The sequence below is a fragment of the Acinonyx jubatus genome, chromosome B3, assembly GCF_027475565.1.
Source record: "Acinonyx jubatus isolate Ajub_Pintada_27869175 chromosome B3, VMU_Ajub_asm_v1.0, whole genome shotgun sequence".
NCBI lineage: Eukaryota > Metazoa > Chordata > Mammalia > Carnivora > Felidae > Acinonyx > Acinonyx jubatus.
Genome location: NC_069386.1, coordinates 66,011,346 through 66,038,506, shown reverse-complemented (window position 1 = coordinate 66,038,506; position 27,161 = coordinate 66,011,346). Strand labels below are relative to the sequence as shown.

General features: G+C 34.0%; 1 protein-coding gene across 13 annotated transcripts in view; it reads right to left on the bottom strand.

Moving 5' to 3' along the window:
* The window catches only part of DPH6 (diphthamine biosynthesis 6), a 433,974-nt gene that overhangs the window by 382,113 nt on the left and 24,700 nt on the right, over window positions 1-27,161 (bottom strand). The window contains exon 4 of one of the 13 annotated variants that reach the window (XM_027066889.2): window positions 1,812-14,443. The exons of the other annotated variants lie outside the window; for them this stretch is intronic. Coding sequence (XP_026922690.1) covers window positions 14,258-14,443 — 186 coding nt within the window. The 3' untranslated portion in view covers window positions 1,812-14,257. Of the gene's footprint in view, window positions 1-1,811; window positions 14,444-27,161 lie in introns of those variants that run through there. 13 annotated transcript variants of the gene reach the window in all.

The window sequence follows — 27,161 nt, the reverse complement described above, 5'->3', positions numbered from 1 at the left end:
GTGTAAAAGAGAAAGTTGTGCTGGAGTCTCAGATTTGCACGCTTCTCTGCTTCACCTTCAGGATCCTGTAATCACATAGGGCCTTACAATGAATTGTTCACTCTGTACTGTATCTCATTGTCGGGATTTTTAAACAGTTGCTTTTTTATTGTAATGAGCCAATTATGAGCCAGTCACTCAAGCAGTCATTAACAATAGATTTTTTTAATTGCATTTTTAATGAATTTTATTTTGGATAAAAGCCCTTAAAAGTACCTATGGCAAAGGGTAATCATACATTGAATTAACAGCAAAATCTGTTTAATAATGACTTGTCTTTTATTTACTACAACAAAATAAATTCCAGTGAGAACGCTAACAAATTGACAGTGTCAGAGAAAAAAAGGCTGGGGGTTGGAGGAGGGAGTTGTATCAACACTGCTAAAAAAATTAAAATGAAATTATGCCTTTTCTTGCATTTAGTTATGTCCTTGTTCTTTCCTAATTTTAAGCCACAAATAAAACACTATCTGATCAATATAGACCTTGCGCTATATTTAGAAAATAATCAGTTATTATTTTATCCCTAAGCTATTAAACAATGTTTAATATAATTCTAAAACACACCAGATTGAAAGAAAAAACAATCAAATTTAATGAACGCATTTCTAAAGATGAATGTAATATATAGGTATGTTAAAAGTTATTTTTTAAAACTGTTGCTTAAATAAAACACTAGAATGTAAAAATCTTCATTCATTTCAAAACATTTTTGTGTATGTATGAATGGAAATGTCCTTGCTGAAGATAAAAAGTGACCTTAATGAAAATTTGAATGAGCATAGTTTATGATCAGAAACAAAAATGTATTTTTTAAGTTGACTCTGTTAAAACCTCCTAAATCTTAATCAAAATTAAGAGCCCGCTACTCAGTGTGATTTAGTAAATCATTAATTAGGAAGTTTTAAGCGTGCACACTGACACTAGAAAAATTTTCTCTTTAGGGGTTATACATATCATACTCTGGTTGGATTTTAAAATCACATGTGCAAAGAGAACAACAACAATAAAAAATATATGTGTGTATATATATATATACATATATATATACATATATATATGTATATATATGCCTAGATTCGTAGAAAAAGTGTCACTATACACTATGATTCTGTAAAGAAAAAAACTTTTTTGAATGTTCAAAGTCTTAAAAACCTTGCATTATCTGCCTCAAGAATGGGCTGACTGAAAGCACGAGCCTCTGCAGCCTCTGGTTAATTAATCTGCCGGCTGAATGACAGTGCGCCTAGGGGCATGGCGCTGGCATCCTACACAGGGTCCCAATGTGCTTTAAGCCTTGGATAGTTATATTCTGCACGCCAAGACTTTGCCCAACAAATAGCAGAGAGGCCTATAGAGCCTTTCTTCTTTTGAGACATTCCATTTAATTAATATAATCCCTCTTTATCTTAAAGTTTTAATAAATTTAGAAGGTGAGACAAAATCAACACATTTATGACACTGAATGCAGTAACTAGTTGCTCTAACACTTTTCTTATGTACACAAAAGGCTTCTTTACAAGGCAAAAGAAAATGAAACCAAAAAAATGTTATAGCTCGTTCAGAAATTTTCAAATATGCTACTTGATCTGTTAAAAAAAAATATTTGTACAACCCAATGTTTAAGAATTCGATTAAATGAATCTGGTGATTTCCATTTCACTGGGTTTAAAGATTTTAATGTTCTAAAAATATAACTCATAACCCAACCCAAAACTCTTTGAAAATTGCTAATACCTAATCTTGAGCATATATATATATATTAGCAACAGGATACAAAAGACATTCTCTTAATCCCTTTTACTGCCAGAACAAAACATCTTTCAAATCAAGATAAAATCGCTACATCATGAATGTTAATATCATTCTGAGAAAAATAATACCTTATGACTAGAAAAGACCATCCCTTTAGGGAGAAATGTTGTGTTAAAGTGGATTATTCTTTTAGTAGTGTAATAGAATGGCTTCCACCTAGTCCCAGATGGAAAATCAAAATCTGCATTTAAATGGAAATATTTTAAAACAGATAGAAAAAAGGCTAAAACCGTAAGGAATACCTCCTTCCTTACATTTTAAAAATCCAAAATGCTTCATGTGAACTTTTCTGTAAGGTATGGCTTTTAGATTTTGTTTGTATGTTTGTTTCACTTTTATGAAGAGCTCACAGGGCAACAATTTCAGTTTTGTGATTAACACATACTATTTAAGCCTATTTTATCAAATTTACAGATTGGATCAGGAAGTTGGACTGTAAAATTTCTATTATTACAAGAAACAGATTTATGGTCTAGGTTTATGCAAAGTTAAGAATGAGTCCTCTATTTTATTCCTACTTTTTAACCATGATGTTTTACATGCAATTCTTACAAAGAAATAGCAGTGCTGAAATTAAATAAAATCTGAGGGTTTTTTTCTTTTTTTTTTTTTTTTTTTAGCATTTGACTCAAATCACCACTATGGTTAGAGTAAAAAAAAAAAAAAGCAAAATGTTAGGCAATATTATAACAACTGCTCTTTGCGACCTGAAAGATTATTTTCAGTTCTTCAGTAGTTGGGGCAATTTTCTTAAATCCTGAAGGAGCCTGACAGCACTGCACATTTCTTAATGCTTGCATTTACTTTTACATTATAAAACAATAAAACATCAGGATAATGTTCATGCAGTTTAGAGACTTGTCACATTACTACAAATAATTCTACTGTATTATGGCAAAACATAAGCTTTTTAAATGTAGGCTGCCGAAAGAAAAGGGCAATCTATGTTCATTGAAAGTACATAGACAAATAAGATTGGAAATATAACTAAAATGTTGTTCCTAGTTCTAAAATAATGTTTGAAAAGGTTTGAAAAAGCAAAAGTTAGATGAATTTTTTGGGTCATAAATTAAAATACAATTTATTTTCAAGCACGGTGCTCACTGGCAAGGGAAAGGCTTCTCACATTTCTTTCTTTGAGTTTACAACAGACTATGTGGCTTCAGTCATTTCAGGAACCAACCATGTTAGATAATTTGATCATTTTTCCTCAACAATGTTATAGATCAAGATATTTTGCAATTTAAAGATGCAAGTGTTTTGATGGTGGTCACATTTGACTAATGGACTGCAAATAATGGGCCAACCTGCAGAAGCTGGTCATGGCATCCATCTCCTTTCTAAAATCAGCCCATCTTCTAATCTGTTGTAGGTTCTGATACATCCTTAGTGCTAGAAGCTGTCCATTTTTTATACAGGAAATTATGTGGATCTCTTTATTTAAAAGACATGAAACACCTCTTATTTAAAAGCATAATGGGAATAACTTCTGCATATGCATTGGGTGATTTTCTCACTTTCAACAGGTAACTCATTTTAATCCAGTTGTCCATGCTTCTCCTAGTGCTCATCATAAGGATGAGAAGGAACAAAGCATTTTTCTGCTGTCATCTAATTCTCCTTTACACCAGCGCCTCCATCCCTGGTCCCAATTCCCCACCCCTCACCCTCATTCCCAAAACTTCCACAAGAAAAGTTTTTCAACACCATAAAATCTAATCACCCACATCAACCTAGAGACATGTCATCATTAGTCTACACTAAACAGCCAACTAAACCAGGGAAGCTGTACATGGGACCATCACAGAATGCCCAAGACTCAGAGATCATTTAAATCACCATGCTTTACCACTGCCTAAATTAGAGAACTGTAGAAACATAGCAAATTATGTCTTAAAAGGAAATGTACCCCCTCATCCTTGTAGGTATTAGACTCTTATAGCTAATATGTAGAGCAAATATATGAACAAACTGGCTTTTAAATTCAAATATTCCTGTTCTAAATAAATGACACTCTCAGCAGGGAACCAGAGTCTAAAACTTTACTATGCAAAGTGGGGCCTCAGACCAGCAGAACTGGCATCATCGAGGCACGTGTTAGAATCTCAGGCTCCACCCGGACCAACTGAATCAGAACTCGGATGTTTAATAAGATTCCCGGATGGCTCGTCTACATAGTGAAGTTTTGGAAGTTCTGGTCTAACTTTTTTTCTCTAGTTGTACCGTTTATTCATCATTAAGAGACATAAAGGCTTAAGGACAGAAGAGCTTGTACTCATAAAAATGTGTAAATGTTACAGATGACCCCAATTTAAATAATGAAAGAGAAAACAGGGAGAAAATGTACGCAAAACTTTAGCAACTAAATTAGATCTAGATCCTGCAATCTTTGTTTTTAATACCTGAAAATCCACGTATAGTTGCGGATGAGCATGCACAAATGCATGAGGTAGATGAAAGAGGAAGACAGGAGAAACAGAATGAAAGTGACAGAAGAAAGAAGAGAATGGAACCACAAAGTGTACACAGTGCGTGGAGGCAGATATATTTAGAGCTGGAAAGAAGAAGAAATAAAGTGAGAACCCAGCTGCTTGGGAAAAAACAGCAATACCCCCTCTGGACAACATTCCCACATACCAGCCTAAGCCGGTGTGTTGGAATGCTGTTCATATCACTAACAAGAAACTGCCAAGCAATAAGCATTAAAAGAGTAAGTATGTCAAAGAAGCCAGCATCCCCTAATACTAGTTGTATAATACAAGTAAACACAGAACTAGTTCTGGGAAAGCAAAGAGACCAACAGCAAAAGGTAGTTATAATACCAAAAAGGTGATTTAATCCTCTTTTCCCAAGGTGTAAATAACCATTTAGTTATAATTACCATGAAATGAACATTACTTGTTTTATTCTTACAAATGAATTTACCATTATTATAGAACTATTGTTACTATACTAAGTCCACTAAATTCAAAAGAGTAGCACTACTGTTTTATTTTTCATAACATAATAAAAATAGCCAACATTAATGATAGAAGTTCATTTTTAAAAAAAGGAAGCATAAGATATTTTCTATGGGATTTAGTGAACATGAAGTAATGGCTTATACCTACAGTAATAATTTGTAGAGTGTGAAATATACCTAAAATATTATGCTTGATATTAAATATATATACCCAAAATGATCAATCTCCTGTGATTAATCCAATAGTCTATCAGCATTTATTTAATGAGAAAATTGGAAATAATTTCTAAATACTACCAAACTTAATGATGCCAGTAGAAAATAAACAAGTTGATATCCAGAGACTACAGTGTGGCTAGTCAGAAAATAGAACTTATCAGAAAAAAAATGAGTTTTAATTCATATGACATCTGGAACTTAAAAAAAAATAACATATATGTATCTATTTCTGCATCTGTGTTCATCCACATGGCACAATATTAGTATGCAATATACTAAAACTCAGCCCACTTTGTGGCAGATTATCTATTGAATGTAGTCCCATTAAAACACTGGAAAATGACTTCTCACAATATGGGGGGAAAAACATCACCCTATGCCTTGCGTTACATGACTGAGCTGCCCTAACACACATCTCTTTGGTTTTGTTCCAAGAATAAAATGCAGTCAAAGATGGGCAGAATGCTACTCCCAGCTTGTATTCACCACATGCCAGGAACTGTAAAAATAGAATTCCAAGTTGAGTTTCAGACACATTAAACAAAGACTTAGAATTTCAAAATATAAATAATGCATGCATAAACAGGTATATTATTTATGGAAATCAACTAGGCAATATGTATCAATGGCCTGAGAAATAATCATATACTTTGAACCATTAATTATACATCTAGAAATCTATCCTAAGAAATTAATATTTTTAAATGTTGACAATAATTGATGTACCCACATCAAAGTGCTATTTTTTATACTAAAAACTAGATTCAGCCTAATTTACAAAATTAGGGAATCATTAAGGAAATTATTATACAGCTACATGATGGAATATTAAGTAGCCATTAAATTATGTTCATAAGGAGGTTTTAATGGCATGGAAAATGCTCCTGATATTTTAAGTTAAAAGAAAGCAGTCTACAAAGTTATACACACAACTGATTATACATGTGTGTGTGTCTGTATCTATGACAGTATGTTAAGTATATATGCGTGGAAATGCGTCAAAATGTTAACTCTAAATGATTGAATTTTGAGTAAGATCTTCACATTTTTTTCTATTTTCATGTGTTCTCCTTAATTTAGAAAACAATTATCCTAAGTATCAAAGAATATTAAGGAGTAATTTAGATTAAAAAAAAAAACCAAGGCGTGAAGAACAAGGGTAAGAACCCTGTGAAGTTATAACAAAGCTATTTTCACTGCACAGAGAAAGTACGTGTGTCTGCAAGAGGAGTACAAAGAACCTAGTCTCAGAGGAAAGAAGCTTTCTGGACTACCTAAGAGGCAGAAGACAGAGGACAAACACAGATAGTTAAGCATAAAAACAATGAAAGTAAAATAAAAGAATGCAGAAAAGTCAGATGTATTAGAATTTAATAACTACAGAAAGAAAGCAAAGGGGATCTCATCAATGCCAGTGTTATTTTTACTACGCAAAAGCACCAAATAATGGCAGAAAATAAATGATAACCATTTTAGGAGGCTTATTCCAGCGTTTAGGTTAAATATAAGAAACTGGTTACCAATAAATCAAAACACAATTTATAGATCTTCATTTTGTTTTCTAAAAGTTGATAATTACAAAGACTGCTTTTTTCTTTTGACAAACATAGTTAAAACACATCTTTAAACTGTGCAGATAATGAAAATTATACACTCAAAAATGTGTACAATCCACAAGCTGTTGGTTTTAGGAAACAATTATTTTAGCTAGTTTATTAGTAACAGTTAGTTGTAACTTACTATATTTTCCCTTAACTTTTCTTGGTTGTAAATGCTTTGTATCATTTCCATTTCAGATTGCTTGACTAATCAGTTGATTCCAAATCAACATAAACATAGGGTGAAGAGTAGCCACACTAAAGCCATTATATAAAACAGAATTCAGTGAATGCAAGGATTTACACACAGTAGGGAATTGGTAATTATCAATTAACCTTAAAGCAAAAAACACCAACCTAAGTTTGGCACCTTCTAATTATATAAAATCTTCACAAACTAGATAAGTTTTATCTATCATGTAGCATTGTTTTGTCTAAAATATACACAAATAACATTCTGAGAAGAAACTCTGTGCACAATACAAGCTACTCAAAGATGAAGACTGAATTTCTATGTAAGTATAAATGTTTAAGAACTCCATGTGAAACAAGGCCCATTGATATTAACTTAAAATTAAAGTTTATAATATCACCTAGCCTCTGACAGAATCTGATCTGTGATGGCCCTAAAGAATGTCTGAAATAAATGTGAAGATGCTTCTATAAATAATGGGGGGGGGGGAGCAGCTACTGGCCTTCCAAAAACAATTAATTTAAAATAGGAAGCAAATACTGTCTAATAATGACCTCAGGATACACTGAACTGAAAGTCTGACTCAATTTCAGTGCTAAATCATACTTCACACTTCAGCAAACATCTTACAGTAGTACTGTGGAGGAAGCACTGAAAACCTATGTTAATGTATAGTCACCTGCTCTCTATTGAAGAGGACCAGGATAGGGAAGAAACCTGGAGATTCTAAGACTCTAAGAATAAATGATAAATTATTTCAAGGTATTAGTCAAAATTATGCGCTAAATCAAAAGTCATCAGGGTAATTCCCAAACAGGCACAGATAGAGCAATACTGAGCCTCAAAGACCACAGGATTCTTAGGAGAAACTCAGCAACAATGGCTAGACGATGAAGGATGAATGCCAAGTCATGGAACAAAGAGATACACTACAAGAAAAATGGAATATTTTTAAAAGAGCAAAGAATTCGCTACAAATAATTTCCATGAATACATAGCAGTAACTTTCTCCCTCCCTGAGACAGGCACTGTGCCTTAATCATCTACGTTTCTGGCAACTAGAAAAAAGCCCACAACTAACCAAGAGAAAAAAAGTATGTGTATATTAACCTTCTGCAACTCATACAGCATGTGTAAACATTACAAACAATGGTTATATAGTGTGTGACTTCTTATCTTTGCACTTCTAGCACTTATCATTTTATTGAAGTTCAAAGAAAAAAGCGTATAGAATAAAATCATCTGAAGAAGTTTCTCCTCATACCGTTTTCTCATATAAACTTCTCAAATTCTTAGTGATGTGACCATTTTCTGCCCACAAACCCTTTCCATTAAGAAGTTTTTAGCAGATGGACTCCTGGAAGACCCTGTAGAAAAACTAAATCATGGAAAATATTCAATTAATTCCAGTCGGTATCAACCTAATGCAAAGTCTAAAACAAACATATTGAAATGCACAAGCTTTGACATATTCACCAATGTGAAAGCAACTGATCCTATTAAACAATGATCCTATTAAACTAGTTAAGTATGAGCAATCTTCCATTGTTCCCGTGCAGGAGAAACATTTTATCTAGTGAGTTGGTATATTATTAATAATATTAACATTACATTAATATTAGTTAACATTACTATTACTATTATTATTCTTAATGTGATAGTTAACATTTACTGAGGCTTCCTTTATGATCTATTTTACATGGATTATCCCATTAAATGCTCATGACGATCCTATGATGTAGGTACTATCGCCAGCCCCAACTTTACAAATGTGAAAGCCACAGTGTAGAGAAGTTAACTAAACCAAGGTCATAGAGCTAGCATGTGGTAAAGCCTAGAACACAGACAAGTCTGACTCCAGAAATCCCACTTATCTCTTGTAGGCAAAAAAAAAAAAAAAACAAACAAACAGACAAAAAAAAAAAAAAACACACAAAAAACACCAAAAACAAAAAAGCATTTGTTATACACAAAATTGGTTTTCTTAAATATATGTAATTATAAAGATATTATTGGTCATCATTATAGTCCAGTGATGGAACTGAGGAGGAAATACCACTCAGTCAATCCTGATACACCCAGAGGTGTCTGTCTCACCTAGAGAATTCCACGGTATACATACCTATTTTGTTATTTGTAAGCAATGCTACTTATGGCTCCACCCAAATCTTGCTTATGGCTCCAAGAGATTTTGAAATAAAATGCGTATTCAAAGATTTTGCCACATTTCTCTCATGAAAGACTCATTAAAAAAAAAAAAAACATACATACTTCAATATTAGCTCCTAATAATGAAAGCTGAATTAATAAAAAAAATAATAAAATGCTACTTTTTTCTTGGGTTTAATCTGTTTCATTCAGCAGCAATGATCTCATTTCACATTCTACCACCTTGAAGAAATTTAAGGGATTTCTTTGGAGGACTGCTATAAAATTATCATTGACATTTTAATTAAAAAAAGAAATGTATGTAGAATAAACAGGACATTTCCTCTAACAGTCTGCAGTGGCTGCTCCATTGCTTCTTTGTACAGTCTTGGTAAATTATGCAGGCTCTCACTAGACAGAGCAGCTGTATTTCACTGTCTTCAGTAATGTAATCTACATTTATCATTATTTTAATTAAGCAGATTCTTAATTTGGTACTTTCATTGCAAAGAAAAATACCTTATTCATTTTTTTTTTTTGTAGACAGCATCTTGTCAGTCTTATGAACCAGAATTTAATTTTAAACATGCTTCTTACTGCAACTGGTCACTATTAAAAAAAAAAACCTACCATATTTGGTTTCCATTTCATTCTATTGGTTTCAAACACTGGTTCCTTCTCTATAATATTTTTTTTTTAAAAAGATACTTTCATAGTTCTCAATTTTAACCCAAATGATATACTAAAAACAAAATGTGGTTTATTATAACATTAAATTCAGGATTACTCAAAATCAATATGAAGCACAAATAAGAACTTTACAAGAAAAACAATGCTTTAGTCAATGTTGAGAAAATTTAATTCACAAGTTCTTTGTGCAAGATTATTTTTACCATCAGGTCATTTGAAATGTCAGAATCTTTTGCTAAATCTATCACTGTGGAATGCAACAGCTTTTAATCATCTGGAAGACAAGTTCTGAACAGTTTTATTCATTTCCCATTACTATTTGTGGTCACAACAGGTTGATTTTTAAAAAATAAACTGGTGAATTACACTTGAAGTGTGCTTGTTTAAAGGGTTCACATAGAAACAATTATTGTAATAGAATGTTGCCACATTAAACTGTGCATTTTAAAACATATGGTATCTCAAATCTTCTGTGTCAATAATGGGAGGCCTGGTACTCAAAAAATTCTGTATTTAGCACATATTAATTGAGCATCTTTTATGTGCCAGGTATAGAATTAACTGCTCTGAATTCAAATCAAAGCAGCACAAAGCCTTTGTACGAGAGACAGAGAGAGAGAGACAGAGAGACAGAGACAGAGAGAAAATTTATCTATGTGTACACACACATATACATATATGGTATAGCACCAAAATGGTTTTTAAACTTTGTTCCTTCAAAAAGAGACTTGAGCCCCCATCTCCACTTCAACCAGAAAAGCTCCACTTTCATCTATTTTTATAAATCAGTCTTTTTCTGTAACTGGGTAGGGAAAGCAAAATCCACTTACCTAGAAAAATATGGGCTCTAGACTACTACCGAGAACACAGGTCAACAAAAAGTATCCTAAGTTTTCCCCAATACACCCAGGGTTTGAAACAGTAAAAGACTCTTTGTTTGAGTTTCATTTATTATCAGTTTTCACAAGTTGCCAAACATTGGTTTGCTAGTAAATGTCCATTAGAGTTTATAAACGTGGCTTATTTAAGAAGTTTGGGGATGAAGTCTGTAAAGACTTGAAAGTTAATGCACATCTCATTGTGTCAGTCCACATTACTGAGGGATGCCATGTCAGCTTTCAGATTCACATAAATCACTGCAAGTCATGAGACAGAAATTTTTGAAAAATCTAAAGTGCATTAAATGTGCTCTAGATTTTTATTGAAATGTCCCTGTATAAAACAATGCCATTTACCTTCACACTGTGATTTTTAGAACAAAGTAACCATTTGGGCATTTGTAACAACTTGGCCAATTAATATACAGTATCTCTAATCCCTTACAAAAACCTCAAAAGATAAACACTTTTTACTCCCATTTTGCAGACAAGAAAGCAGGCTCAGAGATTAAGAAATGTGTTCAATATTACATAGTGAATACATGGAGAAGCTAGGATTGGGCCCATGCTCTTTTTAGTAAAACCCTTTCAGAAGGAAAACAAACTTAGCCCATGGAATTTTTCTCTTCTGGTCACAGCTAAATATGATGCCTGCTTTTATTATCATCTAATAACTTCACATAAAGTTGTGTTTACAATGAAAAATTTAGCTATCAATATATACAATCAAATAGGTAACCAATAAAGAAAGGAAGGGAAATCTAAAATTTAAATCAATGCTAATGAATGACAAATACTTTAGACATTGTGTAACTCCCTGGGTTTGAATTTAAATAATGTCCTGTATAAAGCCTGTGTTACCCAATTCAGGGACAAGTAAAAGTTAAGTTCTAGGCAGCCACTTAGGCTCTAATTAAATAGAAGAAAAGAGCACAAAGGAACTAAATTATTTTTAAAAATACTCCTATTGGAACTCAACTTCAAAAAGATATTTCATGAAGAGACAGTACAGCTTGTAAGATTCCTTCTATCTCAAATTACCCTGATGAATGTCTGATAAAACTTGAGATTTACCACTGGGTAACAACAAGAGGTAGCCAATAATTCTAAATGAAAACTCAGAATGGTCCTTTGTTCCCTTTGTCTAAAGTAAAGCCGCTCGTGAAAAACAAGAATGTCTAGTCAGGAAAAAGGAGTCTCTTGTCTGAGCAAAAATTAAATTTAAATATCCTGCTTCTTACCTGAATATTCCAAATCATCTACATTTATCTACTGTTCACTGAAAGACTACAGAGGGCACTGTTGCATCAGCTTTGAAGCTTTACAATAGAAGCCTAGAAAAACTGTCTACAATGTATAATTTCTTTAAAGGGTCAAACGCATGGAAATCTACCAAGCTTAATATAAGGGACAAAACCAAAATGTATGTTTTTTTAAAAATAGACTGGACTTCAATAGGGCAAAAAAACTTAACAAAAACAACTGTCAAATTGAGAACACTGCACCGCACACATTTTGCATTTCCTTTTGTAGTGCTTTCAAGAGAAAGGTAACTAATCATAGCACCTCCTTATCCAATGGAAACAGCAGCCCATTGCAGAATCCTTTTTACAATCAATAGGAAAATGAATGTGGCACCTCATGCAATCCTTCCATAATTCTATCAACAGAAAGAATGCAGTCTGTTTGCATACTTTTGTCTAAAAGGCCAATTCCATTTGTCCCCTCTTTGGGTAAAATGACAGCTACAGATCAATCACTCTCACATGAAAGTAAACACACTGCAAACAAAACAAAACAAAACAAAAAAAGGATCAAAACTGAAATCCTCACCGTTTTTAAACGTAATTTTGTTACACACAGGAACTCAAACTCAAAGCAAAATAGAAAAAACAAGTTTTTCCTCACAGACACGTATTTCATGCTATTGTGCAATAGTACTGGGATACAAAATTTAAAAGTTACAACAATACGCACAAAGATTATAATTAGATATGAATAACATTCAATTAAGCTTCCATATATTTTCTGTTCTCTACATCATTCCTCTTGCGGTTCTTTGAAACTAAATTCAATTAAGTATAGTGCCAAAGTTTTTTTTTAATACATATGTTTGCAATGTATTACAATAAGACTAGTATAAAAAATATAAACCTTTTCATTACACTACCACTTAATTCTTTCCACTTGTTTACTCACCAAAAATTTAGATTTCTGACACTACAAAGCAATACAAAAATAAAAGGGAAATCATTTTATTTTGGTGACTTAAAAATAATGTCTTGAGTTGCTGAACCTCTGTAGAAACACTAGCATTAGCTATAAGAATTACAATGTCATGACCAGGCAACTACAGATAACATGTAAAATGTGAAAGGAGGACATTCTGCTAATGCATATCAGATCGCAACACCACATCACTTATTTGATAAATCAACATTAATATAGGTACCATCATAAAACTAAGGCCTCTAATAAAGAACCCCAAATTCCCCAGAAAAACAGTATACAACTCATTTTGTCACTCTCAAACTTCCAGAGAGATTAGCACCTTCTCTGAAATCAAAGTGCAGAACTGTGAAAGCGTTAAAAATTCTTCAATAATATGTCAACCTACTCATAAATCAAAAAAGAGGGGAAGGGACTTCAGATAGTATGTAGATTTCACTTTATGACAAAAGCCTTGGTTTAACAAGTTATTTTCAGCCAATAAAAGTCAAAAGTAAAGCATTGTTAAAGTGGCCAGCACTGACTCTAAGGCTTTAGCTTATTAAGTTAACCAAAATGCTACTTGGGTATTGCTCCCTTAAATTATTAATTTATGAGTTTTGTTCCATCTCCTCCTGAGGCAAGGCAGTTTGTAGGTATGTTGAATGCATGTAAATAAACAGAAAGCTTTTATAAGAGTCTAATAATACACCAAACATAATAAAACAACCCCTTTTAATGAACACTGAATGCACAATCCTATGAACCAAGTTTATATAAATGGGCTATATAATTTAAAGGAACTGTAAGATCCTCTAGGAAGTAAATGCACAAATTCAGAAAAATTAAACATAAACCTATTGATTTTCATTGATGTGATAAAATTCTTACAACAGAATCCAAGTGTTGCCGTGTGCCTATGAAGAGTATGCCGCATGCAATTTTGTAGAAATCTAAGAGGAAGGTCGTCAACTGTGAGAAAATTTATTTGCAATCTTGCTTTTCATCTACCATAAGTATGACTACAAAAAAAAAATCAGGGAATGCCTTTTAAACATCCAGTGTATTTAACTGGATATGTTAGTTACTATTGCAGAAAGAAATGCAGGATATTAAAATCAATTTTAGTTAACTCTAATTTATGCAAAGCTTGATTGTGAGCAATAGCTGCTAAAAGGATGCAGCATTGTTGATTCATATACAAGCATTTTACTTAACTACATTGGGTAATAGCAGTGCTCCTAAAGGAGTATAAAAAGCAAAGTGATTAGCAGTCATTACTGTTAATTAGTGCTCACATTGCATTCCTTGGGATGAATCTCCTTTAAGTTGAGTATATGGGAAGTTTATTATTTAAAGAACTACCAAACCTCGCCTAGGTAAGTATTGGAATAAACCGTCAACTATCAGTAAACAGACTAAAAAACAGGGACAGATCAGCATCCAATTAGTATGTCTAAGTTTTTAAACAGGAAAAGGGTTGAAGGGAATAAGTAAAACTGGAAACTCATACTTCACATTCTGCAATCTCACTGATAAAAGGAGGAAATGTGTGTTTATCAAACTTGCTGTGAGTGCACAGTTCATTTGGAGTCCTGTAAACAATCGCCTGACTGCCCACTTCCAAATTCATGTGAAAATCTTGGAGATTCAGAGCATCATATTCAGCAGGCAAGGTCACTCTAGCGATGCCCTGGAAATGGGAAATTAGGAAAACGTGGCAATCAGAGGTTTGGGGCTGACCAGAAAAAGCCCTGAGGCTGGCGTCCTATCTTTCACCACTGGTCAGGCTGTCTCTGCTTATTCAGTATTAACACAACAGGGCTGAGAGTGAATGAGAAACACTCCACACACCTAACTGGGACATTGGCTTTCTTGTTTAGAAAATGATAGGCATTTGTCACAGGGAGAAAAACAGCAACAATAACCACAAAACTCAAACACAGCTTTCAAGAACAAGTTCTGAAAGAAAAACAGGCTCCTTGTAAACCTTCAGAAAAGGACCTAGGGAATGGCGACATCCTGTTGATTATCAGGTTTCCTTTCCTCCTAGACCATTCTGTGCATTTTAAAATGGAGGGCAAATCATTAACAAAGAAGCTTCAAATACAATGTAGTCATTAGAGGGAAAAAATTTAAAAGTTCAAATGTGCAAAAATTACACATTCTTAATACTTGCTACATGCAGATCTAAATACATCTTTCAATTATTTTTCTATACATACATTTCACAAATATGTTTTACAAAACTGTAATTATACCTTACAGGGTATTTGGTAATCTATTTGCTTCTTTTAATAACATGTACAGATGTATTTCTGCAACTTCATTTTTGATGCCATATATCCCATTATATATATATATATATATATATATATATATATATATATATATATACCATAATTCAGTTTGCCAGTCATTTCTTAATTTTTGAATACATCTGTATTTCTTCAGAATAAATTTCCCAAGGTAGAAATGTTTGGTAGAGAGAATCTATTTTTTGTGTCTGATGAGATCTGCCAAATTACCTCAGAAAGGCTGAACCAATTTATAGGGCTGCTGGCAGCACATTTCAAAGCCAATATCATTTCTTAATCCTGCCAAAATAATAGCAGCATTTTTGAGTAAGTGAGATTGCAAATTTTTTGGTCATTTGGATTTCTTTCTCTATGAACTGCCTGTTCATATCCTTAGCCCATTTCTCTATTTGGAGGCCACTTTTTAAACATCAAAAAAAACAAAAAAAACAAAAAAAAAAACCAGTGAGAGAGTCTTCTCAAATGCAACCTTGGAGGATCACGGAAAAGAGATTATTTTGAAGGTATATTGTAATTATATACACATTCAAAGACTCAATTAAGGTTGGTAACTTTATATGAGACTCCTTTACAACATATTATATTATAGAAGGAGGATTCCTATCCTGCCCAAAAAGAATAAAAAAAATTAAAAGCTGAACTAGTATAAATATTGTCTCATTGAAGCGATTTTTATTTTCTATAAATGAAAAATCATACTAATCTATTAATCTGGAATTAACAGCAATGTTCTATTTTTTTGTTTGCTTGTTTTTATTTGTTTTTATTTTTCTGTTATTCCAGGGAACAGTTTGAACACACACAAAAAATATGAATTGCCTTATTAGCAACTTTGATAAATCATGGAAGGAAACTATAACTACAGATGATAGACAAGTTCCTCATGCTATTATTACCCTGGATCAAGGACTTAATTAAAATGTTATTCTTGGGGCGCCCGGATGGCTCAGTTGGTTGAGCATCCGACTTCAGTTCAGGTCATGATCTCAAAGCTCGTGAGTTCGAGCCCCACGTCGGGCTCTGTGCTGACAGCTCAGAGCCTGGGCCTGCTTTGGATTCTGTGTCTGCCTCTCTCTCTGCCTCTAACCCACTCGCATTCTGTCTCTGTCTCTCTCAAAAATAAATAAACATTAAAAAAAATTAAAATGTTGTCATTCTTGAGAAAAGTACTAAGGATAAGAAAAAAATGAAAAATGCCCTCTCTTCCAAGTCAATTCATTTAGGGCTTTTTCTCAGAGAACCAAGGAACTGACAAAGTAGCCAAATATACCGATTCCTACTTCATCTTCAGAAACAGACTTAGATTAGAATGTAATTTCAAGCTATAGATCATGTCTTTTCCTTTTCAAACAAACCATAGCTTAAGGGTGTTACCTAGAACAGTGTTTCTCAAACTGTGTTAAAGACAAGGGTATTTTTCTCTTAATTTCTAAAACTTTGGAGACAGAAACATCTATAAAACACAATTAAAATAAAATATAAAAAAAGAGAAATTTTACAAACATATAAAATATGAAGCCAATTTTTTTTGTTATTAGATTCAACAGATATAAAAATACTCTCAAATAAGTATAAAAGTTTCCAAATGCTTATTTTCCATTTCTATAAATAGCTGACCTTGAACCAATAACAATCACTTCATGGACAGCACCAGCCCCTAGACTACACTTTGAGTAGCAAAGATTTAAAATAATTCTGAGAGCTCTGAAATGAGATCAAACACAGATCACTTTGATCCTTGACTCAATAACCCCACTTCACCTTATCAAACCACATGCCCACCCCTCTGTCTCACAGTTAATTCACACATGCCTTATTTGTTTATATATGCACTATATATGTACTGTTACATGGTAGTATCTTCTTGATAACACAATGTAATGGTGGGAGGCAGAAGAATACAGCGATTAAAAGTACATATTCTACTACTTTCTACCTGTGTCACCTTGGACAAGTTACTTAAAATCTCTATATCTCAGTTTACTTATCTGCAAAATAAAGAAAACAGACCAGGGTTGATAAAGATAAATTAGAATATAATGTATACAACGTGTAACAGTGCCTGGCAGATTGTGCTACATAAACAACATCAATTAAATTATAATACAGAAATAACTGAACAAAAATCACATGGCTGTAGGCTTTCTAATAATCAATATAAAAAGAAAACTAGAATGAGTTGCATGATTTACAGTGTTCATACAATAAAAACTGTCCAACAGTTATAGTTAAGGCAAGACTATTACAAAGACCAAATCCGGAGAAATATTTTACCCTTGGAGTGCCATAAAGTTAAATGTGTGATATGGTAAAAATCCTCAACAGCATCCTTAGAGCAAATATACAACAAAAATTTTGAGCGTCTCACTTGGGCAAGGCCTCATGGTGAGCACTGCAGAGTATCCAAAATTGAAAAACACATAGTCCTTGCCTTCACGAGGTATAAACTAATAAGCAAGATATACTGTATATGAAAATAATTATGTAAAACAAGGCATAACATAATAACTTCCCTCAAAAGAAACTAAACACAACAAAAATTCAACAAATAAAAACTACACTTGAGGAAATCATCTTTTACATCCTTATCCTTCTCTCCTTCAACATCAAACCCAAGGGCCTGTTATGAGCCAGCCAGACCACGTATAGGTATACAAGTCTGCTGCCCCATCTGGTCCCCATTACTCCCTGCCTGAAATTTGAAGATGCCACTTTGCACTCTGTTCTCTTTGAGATTTTAATGGCGTTCTCAAGAGATACGGGTCATCCTCATCTGCTCGCAGGTGCTCCCTCTTCACTCTTCATAAGACCCAGGGAGCCCCTCTGACCTCCAAGTACTGAGCACAGTATATGCTACACAGTCAAAAGACAACTGATTCCAAGTTGAGTAGTCATAAATACCCCCCAGGATATAAGGCTTCCTGAAACTGAGGATGAAAACAGTACTTACCATGGGCACCTGGGTGGCTCAGTCAGTTAAGCATCCAACTTCAGCTCAGGTCATGATCTTACAGTTTGTGAGTTCTAGCCCCACATCACGTTCTGTGCTGCCTGAAGCCTGCTTTGGATTCTGTGTCTCCCCCTCTCTCTACCTTTCCCTGCTCACTCTCTGTCTGTCTCTCAAAAATAAATAAACATTAAAAATTTGTTAAAAAGCAGTAGTTATTAAACTTCTGAAGAGACCAATGTGAGACTATGATAAAAATCTCTCCCCAGAAAAATTTACATATACAAAAAATTTGCACAGAATATCAGAGTTTAAAAACACCTCTCCCCCCTAGATTAAGAAATCTTGTCTTACAGTATCACATTATCTGCACTGAATTCCACTGGATTGATTTTTATTAGTTTTCTATGACCAAGTTCAGGTTAAATGACCACTCAAAATCAGTAGAACTTCGGGGAGGGTTAAGTAAGCCACAAAAATGACTATGAGACAAGTAAAAATTATTAACGGAGCTAAATTGTGAAAAGCTCAAAAGGGAGACCATGGATTATTTACCAAATAATGATTCTCCCTGCCTTCCCCACTTGCCAGCAAAATTACTATGTAGGAAAGAACCCGTAAGGGAACTGGTCTTAAAATAGACCTTGAGCCATTTCAATGGCTCTGAAACCAATCATATAGTAGGTAAAAAAGAATTCTGTAAAGGAAGGGAAACAAATGTCTGGTAAATAATTTCTGTCTTTTCTGATCTGTCAATGTATTTAAAAAATTATTTTTATTTATTTTGAGAGAGAGAGAGTGAGCAGGGGAGGGGCAGAGAGAGAAGGAGAGAGAAAATCGTAAGCAGGTTCCATGCTGTTAGTGCAGAGCCTGATGCAGAGCCACAAACCGAGAGATCATGACCTGAGCAGAGATCAAGAGCTGATGCTTAACCGACTAAGCCACACAGGCACCCCTATTTGTCAATGTATTTTCATAAAAATCTACAAGGAGCAATGAACTTTATCAGGGTTAGATGCGCTTAACTTTGTTCACTAAGTGTAATTTAACAACTGCTCATTGAGCACTCAATGTGTGCAAGTACACAAAATAATCACATGATCCAGCACTGGAGATGTTATGAGTAACTGTGATGTAATTCCATTGGCATTGAGAGGTAACAGCTTTCACAAACAGGAGTGTATATAATAGTCCTTTTCTATTGCCACTGAACATTTAAGAGCCATTTTTAAAAATATCTTGTTTTTTCATAAGCTCTTTCAAAAATCTAAATTCTCTAAAGTCAGCTCATGTAACTTTCAAATGGAAGTCCTTGCTTGAGGCTTTTTACAAATGAGTTAGTAGAGAAAACACTGCTTAGATTTTAAAGATAACCATAGAGTTAAATCTGAAAAGAACATGCCAAAATAAGTTTTGATGGAAAGAAAGCATCTGTAGATAACAAGTTTTGTCATATTCAGGTTCACTTCTTTATCTTCTTTTGAATGACCCATGCATCAGTTTATTCATGTAGGTAACTAGCTAGAAAACATTAATTCCACATGTCCCTTAGAATAGGTTCAATTATCTGAATGAAAAAGTCTATAAAAAAGTCTCAGGAGGGCCAAAAATTATAGGCAACAATGTAGAAAGATAAATTCAATCTAATATAAAATACAAATTTCCCCATATTAAAACCTCTTTCACAATTTGAACAATTACCATTCTTTTTCTTCTCTGTATTAACTTACTAATAAAGTCAAGAGGAATTACACTCATCTCAATGCCAACTTACAGCTACTGCTTAATATTAATATACTAATGGAACTTTGCAATGAAAAAAAAACTGACTTTATTTAGCTTTACTGGATTATTTTGGAAGCAAAGGAATAAAGTAGAAAGAAAACCTGGCACTAACATGAAGTCGGCAGGCTAAGAAAAACAACAAAAAAACAAAAGAAGACTAATTTATACAGCATCTCTCTTCCTAGAAACCTAAAGAGGCTCTCGTATATTTCACCTTTATTCTCAAAACAGATAAATAAAAAAACAGAAACAGAAAGATATATTCGTAGTTTACAGATGCAATAAATGAATTCCAGAGGAGTACAGTTGAACACAATGTCTATATAGTTCAAGAGTTGTATAAAAATCCCATATTAAAAAAAAAAAAAAAAAGGAATACAATGCCCGGCTCCTCAGGGTACTTAGCATCTTTAAACAAAAACCCAAAAGATAAAAAACAAAACAAAACAAAACAAAACAAAACGTAGTAGCTCTGAATATCAAGATAAAGTACTATAAGAGAAATACAATATTATGTGCAGGTTCCAGAGAGAAAGATATTATATTCAGTGAGAGCATTTGAAGGAAGATATCAAAAGGAGATGCCATGTGAAAGAAGCAACTGGAGAGGAAGGATTATTTATGACTATAGCACAGCACTGTACAGGAAAGACATGGCCTATGTGGGTTAAAATGAGTTCTGACATAGCCTAGTTTAGATGGAACATAGGTTCCATGTGGGGGAATACTGGGAAATGATGAAAGATAAGCTTAAGCCATATTGCAGAGCACCTGACAGATCAATGGTGAGCAACAAGGATTTTTGATGAAGAGAGGAATGTGATTGGATCTACACTTTAGAAAGACTAACCCGGCAGGAGTTTGTAGAATAAATTATAAAAGGAGAGACTGGAGGAAAACCGTAAGTGAAATATCTAAGGTGTCAATTAATTTACAGGTCTGAAGCCAGGTTCAATCTAACATGATGCCGAAAAGCCTACAGAATCTATTAAGACTTTGTATTTTGTAAGTAAGTGGGACTAAATCAAGCTAAAAAGCTTCTGCATAGTTAAAGGAACAAACAACAAAAGGAAAAGACAACCTACAGAATAAGATATTTGCAAAATCATGTATCTGATAAAAGGTTAATACTCAAAATACATAAAGAATTTATACAATTCAACAGCAAACAAACAAAAAAAAACAGCAACAATAACAAAAGCCCCACAAGTAATCCAATTTAAAAATGTGCAGTGGAACTGAATAGGTATCTTTCCAAAGAAGACATCCAAATGGCCAACAGTACAAGAAAAGGTGCACAACATCATTAATCATCAGAGCAATGCAAATCAAAACCCACAATGAGATACCACTCACATCTGTTAAAAAGGCTGTTATCAAAAAGGTAACAGATAACAAGTGCTGGTGAGGGTGTGGAGAAAAGGGAATACTTGGGCACTGTTGGTAGGAAAGTAAATTGATACCGCTGCTATGGAAAACAGTATGGAGGTTCTTCAAAAAAAAAAAAAAAAAAGAAAAAGAAAATAGAACTACCTTATGACCCAGCAATCCCACTTCTGAGTATATGTTCAAAGGAAATGAAAACAGGATCTCAAAGAGATAACCTGCACCCCCAGTGTCCACTGCTGCATTATTCACAACAGCCAAGATATGGAAACAATCCAACCCATCAACAGATAAATGGATGAAGACATGTAGTACACATATATCTCATTATATACTAAGCAAAATAAGCCAGAGACAGACACATGTGGAATCTAAAAACCTCCAGACCCAGAGAAATGGGGAGTAGAATTGTGGTCACCAAGGGCTGGGGTGGGCTGTGGGAAGATGTTGACCAAAGGGTACAAATTTCCAGTTATAAGATTAATAAATTCTGGGGGTTAAGGTACAGCATAGCGATTATAGTTAATAATACTGTATTACACTTGAAAGTTACTAAAAAAATAGATCTTAAATATTCTCACTACGAAAAAAAAAACAAAATACGGTAAATAAGTGATGGAATGGATGTGTTAGCTAATGCTAGGGTGATATCATTTTGCAATATATAAATGTATCACATGAAAACATTGTACACCTCACACTTATACAATGTTATGTCAACTATATGAATAAAGCTGAAGAAAAGACAATATTTTACATGATCACCAGTAAATAAGTTTTTAATTCAATCACTATAAAATTAAATCCCACTTACACAGATTATTATGTTAAGCTCATTAATATAGTACTTTTTGCTTCCTTCTGGGAATTCACACTAGGTGATTTTATTTAGAGTTAAGAAATAGGGAAACAAATTTTTTAGTTGGTATGTACCACATATAACAATATGAAAAAAATGTTAAACATTCAGTTAAAAGCACCATCAAGACTAACATTTATGTATTTATTTATTTAAGTTTTTATTTTAATCAGTCAGTGCTCATCACAAGTGCACTCACTCCTCAATCTCCATCACCTATTTTACCCATCCCCCACATCCCCTCTGGTAACCATCAGTTTGTTCTCTATGGTTAAGAGTCTCTTGGTTTGTCTCTCTCTCTCTCTCTCTCTCTCTCTCTCTCTCTCTCTCTCTTTTTCTCTTTGCTCATTTGTTTTGTTTCTTAAATTTCACATATTAGTGAAATCATACGGTATTTGTCTTTCTCTGACTGGCTTATTTCACTTAGCATTAAACTTTCTAGGTCCACTCATGTTGTTGCAAATGGCAAGATTTCATTCTTTTTTATGGCTGAATAACATGCCATTGTATATACCACCTCTTCTTTATCCATTCATCACTCAGCAGATAACTGGGTTGCTTCCACAACTTGGCTATTGTAAATAACGTTGCTATAAACACAGTGATGCATGTATCCTTTTGAGTTTGTGTTTTTGTATTCTTTGGGTAAATACCCAGTAGTACAATTGCTGGATCATATGGTATTTCTATTTTAACTTTTTCAGGAACCTTCACACTGCTTTCCAGAGTGTTCTTGGCTGTTCCTAAGAACAGTGCAAGAGAGTTCCTTTTTCTCCACATCCTCACCAACACCTGTAGTAAGACTAAGATTTATTAAGAGTTAATCTTGATTTATAAAAAAAAAAAAGAGTTAATCTTGATTAAATGAAGCCAGCTTGAATGAAGCATCTCCTATACCATCCTACACCAGATTAAACAGATGACAAAGACAGGGTGCTGTAAAATTTAGTGTCACGATATTTGTAATACATAGCTATTGTAATTCACTTCGCTTAGAAACACTGCCCAGTGAAAGCTGAATTAATTAGACGTGGAACTGTTAGTTTATGAAGTACTTCATGTAGACTCCTTGTCACTTTTTATTTACACATGTTTTTATTTAGGCCACCATCAAGCCCTATCAATCCACCTACAATGTCCATTCTTCCCCTTTCACACTGCCATTCCCCCAGTTCAGGTCCTCAGAAACTTTCATCTAGCCCAGTATCTCAGTTTTCAGTTTGAGCTCCTCATCTCCAGAATTCCACTTCTCTAATCCATTTCTCGCATCATTATAGTGGTTCAACTTAATGTCCTTGAAGTTCCCTTCAACTGTACAATTCTATGTCATTCCATTTGCAAAATCCTTCAGGGTAGTGGCTTTCAAATTTGTTTAACCATAACAATTTGTTTAACAGTGTAGAATATACATAACATACATTTATACTCACATAACACTCATTTATATTCACATATGTGAATGCACATTTCACAAAATATAATTAACCTTACTATGTACAATGCATTTTGATATTTTCTATTTTATTCTAGTCTCTTTCATTTAAAGAAAAAAAGGTTGCGACACATTAAACTCAGTTGGAAAATACCAACTTAGGGGCTGCCTACACAATCCCGCCTAAAATTTAAGACACTCCTTTTTTATTTCAATCAACCTTTGTAGACTTATTTTCCACTACTCCTTAAACTCCGAGCTCTAGCCAAATTGAACTTCTTGCTACTTCCCTCATGTATCTCATGATTTCCTGCTTCTGTGAGTTTGGATAAGCTCTGCCCCTAATTTGCAACTTTCTCTTAGACATTTGCTCATGCCTGCCTTTGTCAAAACCCAAACAACGTACAAGGATATCAAATGTAATTGCCCCCATAAGACCCTCTTGATGCTCCTACATGAGATTTTTTTTTCTCCTCTCAATTCCCATAGCACTTTAATTGCATACTCCAATGGCAACTGTACCTTGTCTCTCCAGGTTCTCTGAAGGCTGAGACTGTCTTGAACATCTCTTTACACTACTGGTATATTATAAGCATCCAATTAATGTTTGCAGAAAGAAAAACATAGAGGAGTCTATAAACTGCAGTAGTATCAGGTTAAAGATAACAGGAAAAGTCAAGGTTGATTAATTCATCCTTTTTATTCACTCAATTTTTTTCTCACATCAGCATGTCACAGAACAAGTCTCTACTGAATCATCTCTTACCAATACTAATAATTTAAAAACTCTATTGATATCATCTTTACTTTTTATGGCTATTTTATGATATAAGCACCACAAATTATCTGGATGAACAAGTTCCCAATTTAAAAGGAAAAGTCAATGTAAAAAGATCAGTTTAAGATCTATCATACCATGTGTCACTGCCAATAAAGTCCTGTGCTTTGAAAAAATGGAAGGATAACAATAAATGAATAAATTAATTTATACTTGTAAATTTTAGTAATATGTTCTTAGTCATTTAATAGAGAATATAACAAAGACAAGGTAAAATACAGGTCTAGAATTAAAGTAAAGGACTGTAGGACAGAAACATACATCTAGTGTCTTAGACAACACAATTCCTAAGCAGACGTCTACAAAAGGTTTCTTAAAAAATAAATGGTAGCATAGACAGGAAAAAAGACGAAAAATTCAATAGGACCCAGACACCAGAGACTTGAAAGATAAGTCAGACATACCCAACACACTTTAAAATACATAGAGTTAAGATAGAAATCTATATTTTGCAGAAGAAAGGAACATAAGGAAAGTCAATTAGTATAGAGAGGCACTGAACCAGGCAAAAAATAAATTGAAAGAGTATATATGTGCATGTTTAATATACACACACAATCAGTGATACCAAGAGGAGAAAGTTCAAGGTTAGGAGACAGAATAATCATTTTGCTAAAATGAGGGAGTCACATTTTCTAAGCTTTAGGGGGAACCTACAGATGAAGACTCTAGACCTGCGATAAGTTTACAAACTGTAATAATTGACAAGTATAATCCAACATTTTACTTCCAGACAGATCTTCCATCATGTGCTTTCTCATGCATGCTTGACTTTACTGTCTGAAGGGCCAGCAATAACACAGCCTCAATGAAGTCGCACCTGGGAGTCAAAATGACACTTGTCTGTGCTGATTCCAACTCTTCTGTTTAGGGTCCAGAATCAATACTAGCAAAGCATTTCTTGTGCCAAGGGACCAGGTTTAATGTCCAAAATCTTGGGAACTGACAGGGCTTGAGGCAAGCTGTGCAATGCTGAAGAGCCAGGAGCAATCTGTACAGGGCTATGTGCCTGTTTAATTAGCATTATGTCTGGGTCCTCCCTGCAAATCTTAAGGGCCTCTTATATGTTCCTCCCACTCCAAACCTTTTGGATTTGCCTCAAGCCACCCAACCACCAAGGGTTTTTTTCCCTAATATTCAGAGTGAAAAAAGATCCACAGAGCAATTTTCCACCATAAGCATGTTTTCTAACATGCAGACACCAAAAATAATTTGAAAAAGTGTCTGCTCAGCATTTTTATAAAGTACTCTGCAGCTGGAAATTATTCTTGGTATACTTAGTGGGTTATAGTGCCAAATCTGATAGGATATCTTATTTTGAAAAGTTTCACAATTATGCCTATTCCATTTAAGCTTCTAAGTGGAAAAACAAAAACAAAATGAATTTACCAATGGCATTACATCCTATTTTATAACAATGTTGTGGCTCCCCTGAATTAGATACATTGTGATATAACATATAATTTGTTAAGCTTTGGACTAATTTGTTCAGTCATCCTTTAAAAGGCATCCATATGCCAGAAATACTGCTGTACACTAGATATGTAAAAATGAAGAGTACCGAGTATGTCTTTGAGGGTCTCACAATCTAGCAAGAGACAGTCACATAAATAATCCTACTAATGTCCTGAGGAAAACAGTAGAGGTATAGACAAACAGAGAAGGAAAATACAGGAAGCAGATAAATTACAGCCCATTTCATAGAAGTGTATGAAGTGAGAAGTTCTTTAGAACAGAGATAAGAATATGGAAAAGTACAGGCAAAGATTCAGATATAAAAAGCAATCTCCTAAAACCTATTAGTTCATTATAACTTGAACCCAGAAACTTGTATGGAAATGACAGGATCAGACAGGTAGGAATGGAAGGGAAGACAAGGATCTCTTCTTAAAAGAGTCTTTTCTGACAAGGTAATGTGCTTGTAGTTTGCCTTAGTAGTGGGTTATTTAAGTATTTATGCAGAACAGCCAAGGACAATAGAGTAGAAGGGTTGAATGGTACACAAGGTGATACTGAAGGCAAGCTGACGAGTTAGGAGACTCTCACAGAGTACAGGTGAAAACTCAGTAATAGTGAGAATGAAATCACAGGGTCAGATATCAGAAGTCACAGAAGCAATAGCAGGTTCCTAGAGATCTAATAGTGGTGGTTGGTGTGGGAGTGAACTGAAAGAAAATGGAAATCTAGTTGTGGGTCCCAGGTTAGACTTATGTGATGGGGGTAGATGATGATGATTTTAGAGAAATATAGGAAAGAGAGAAAGAGAGAGAAATATAGGAAAGAAATATAAGAGAGAAATATAGGAAATGGAGCAAGTTTGTGCAGGAAGAGAATGAATAAAATTTTGAACTTGTTGAATTTATCGTGCCTATAGAATATTCAAGTGGAGACATCATGAGAATTGAATGCAAGTCCCAGAGTATAGACTCACTGTTGTGGTTCCAATGGTCAACTAGGTTTGAAAAAGGATAAGACAGAAGGAGGGAGGGAAGAAGAGATGGAGGAGAGGAGGGAGGGACATACTGAAAGAAGAGCCATTTAGGATGGTTCCTAAGTTTGTAAGCAATTGAAACCTATTTATTTTCAGGAAACTTGCTGCTTTTTACCTCCCTGACACAGTTCACACTTCTACCAGCAACAGCTTGCTTTGTATTTGGAGATCCACTTTTCCCCCCAATGGGTTCTGTTCTTCCCACAGAACCATAGTAAAATGTGGTTCTAGTAATCATGACTCTATCTGTTGCTCTAGGAATGGCATATGATCTAGACCTATCCAGTCAAATAAAATCATCAACAATGACTGGTTCATAGATGATACAAGTCAGGCCACTGAGTGGCAATGAAAT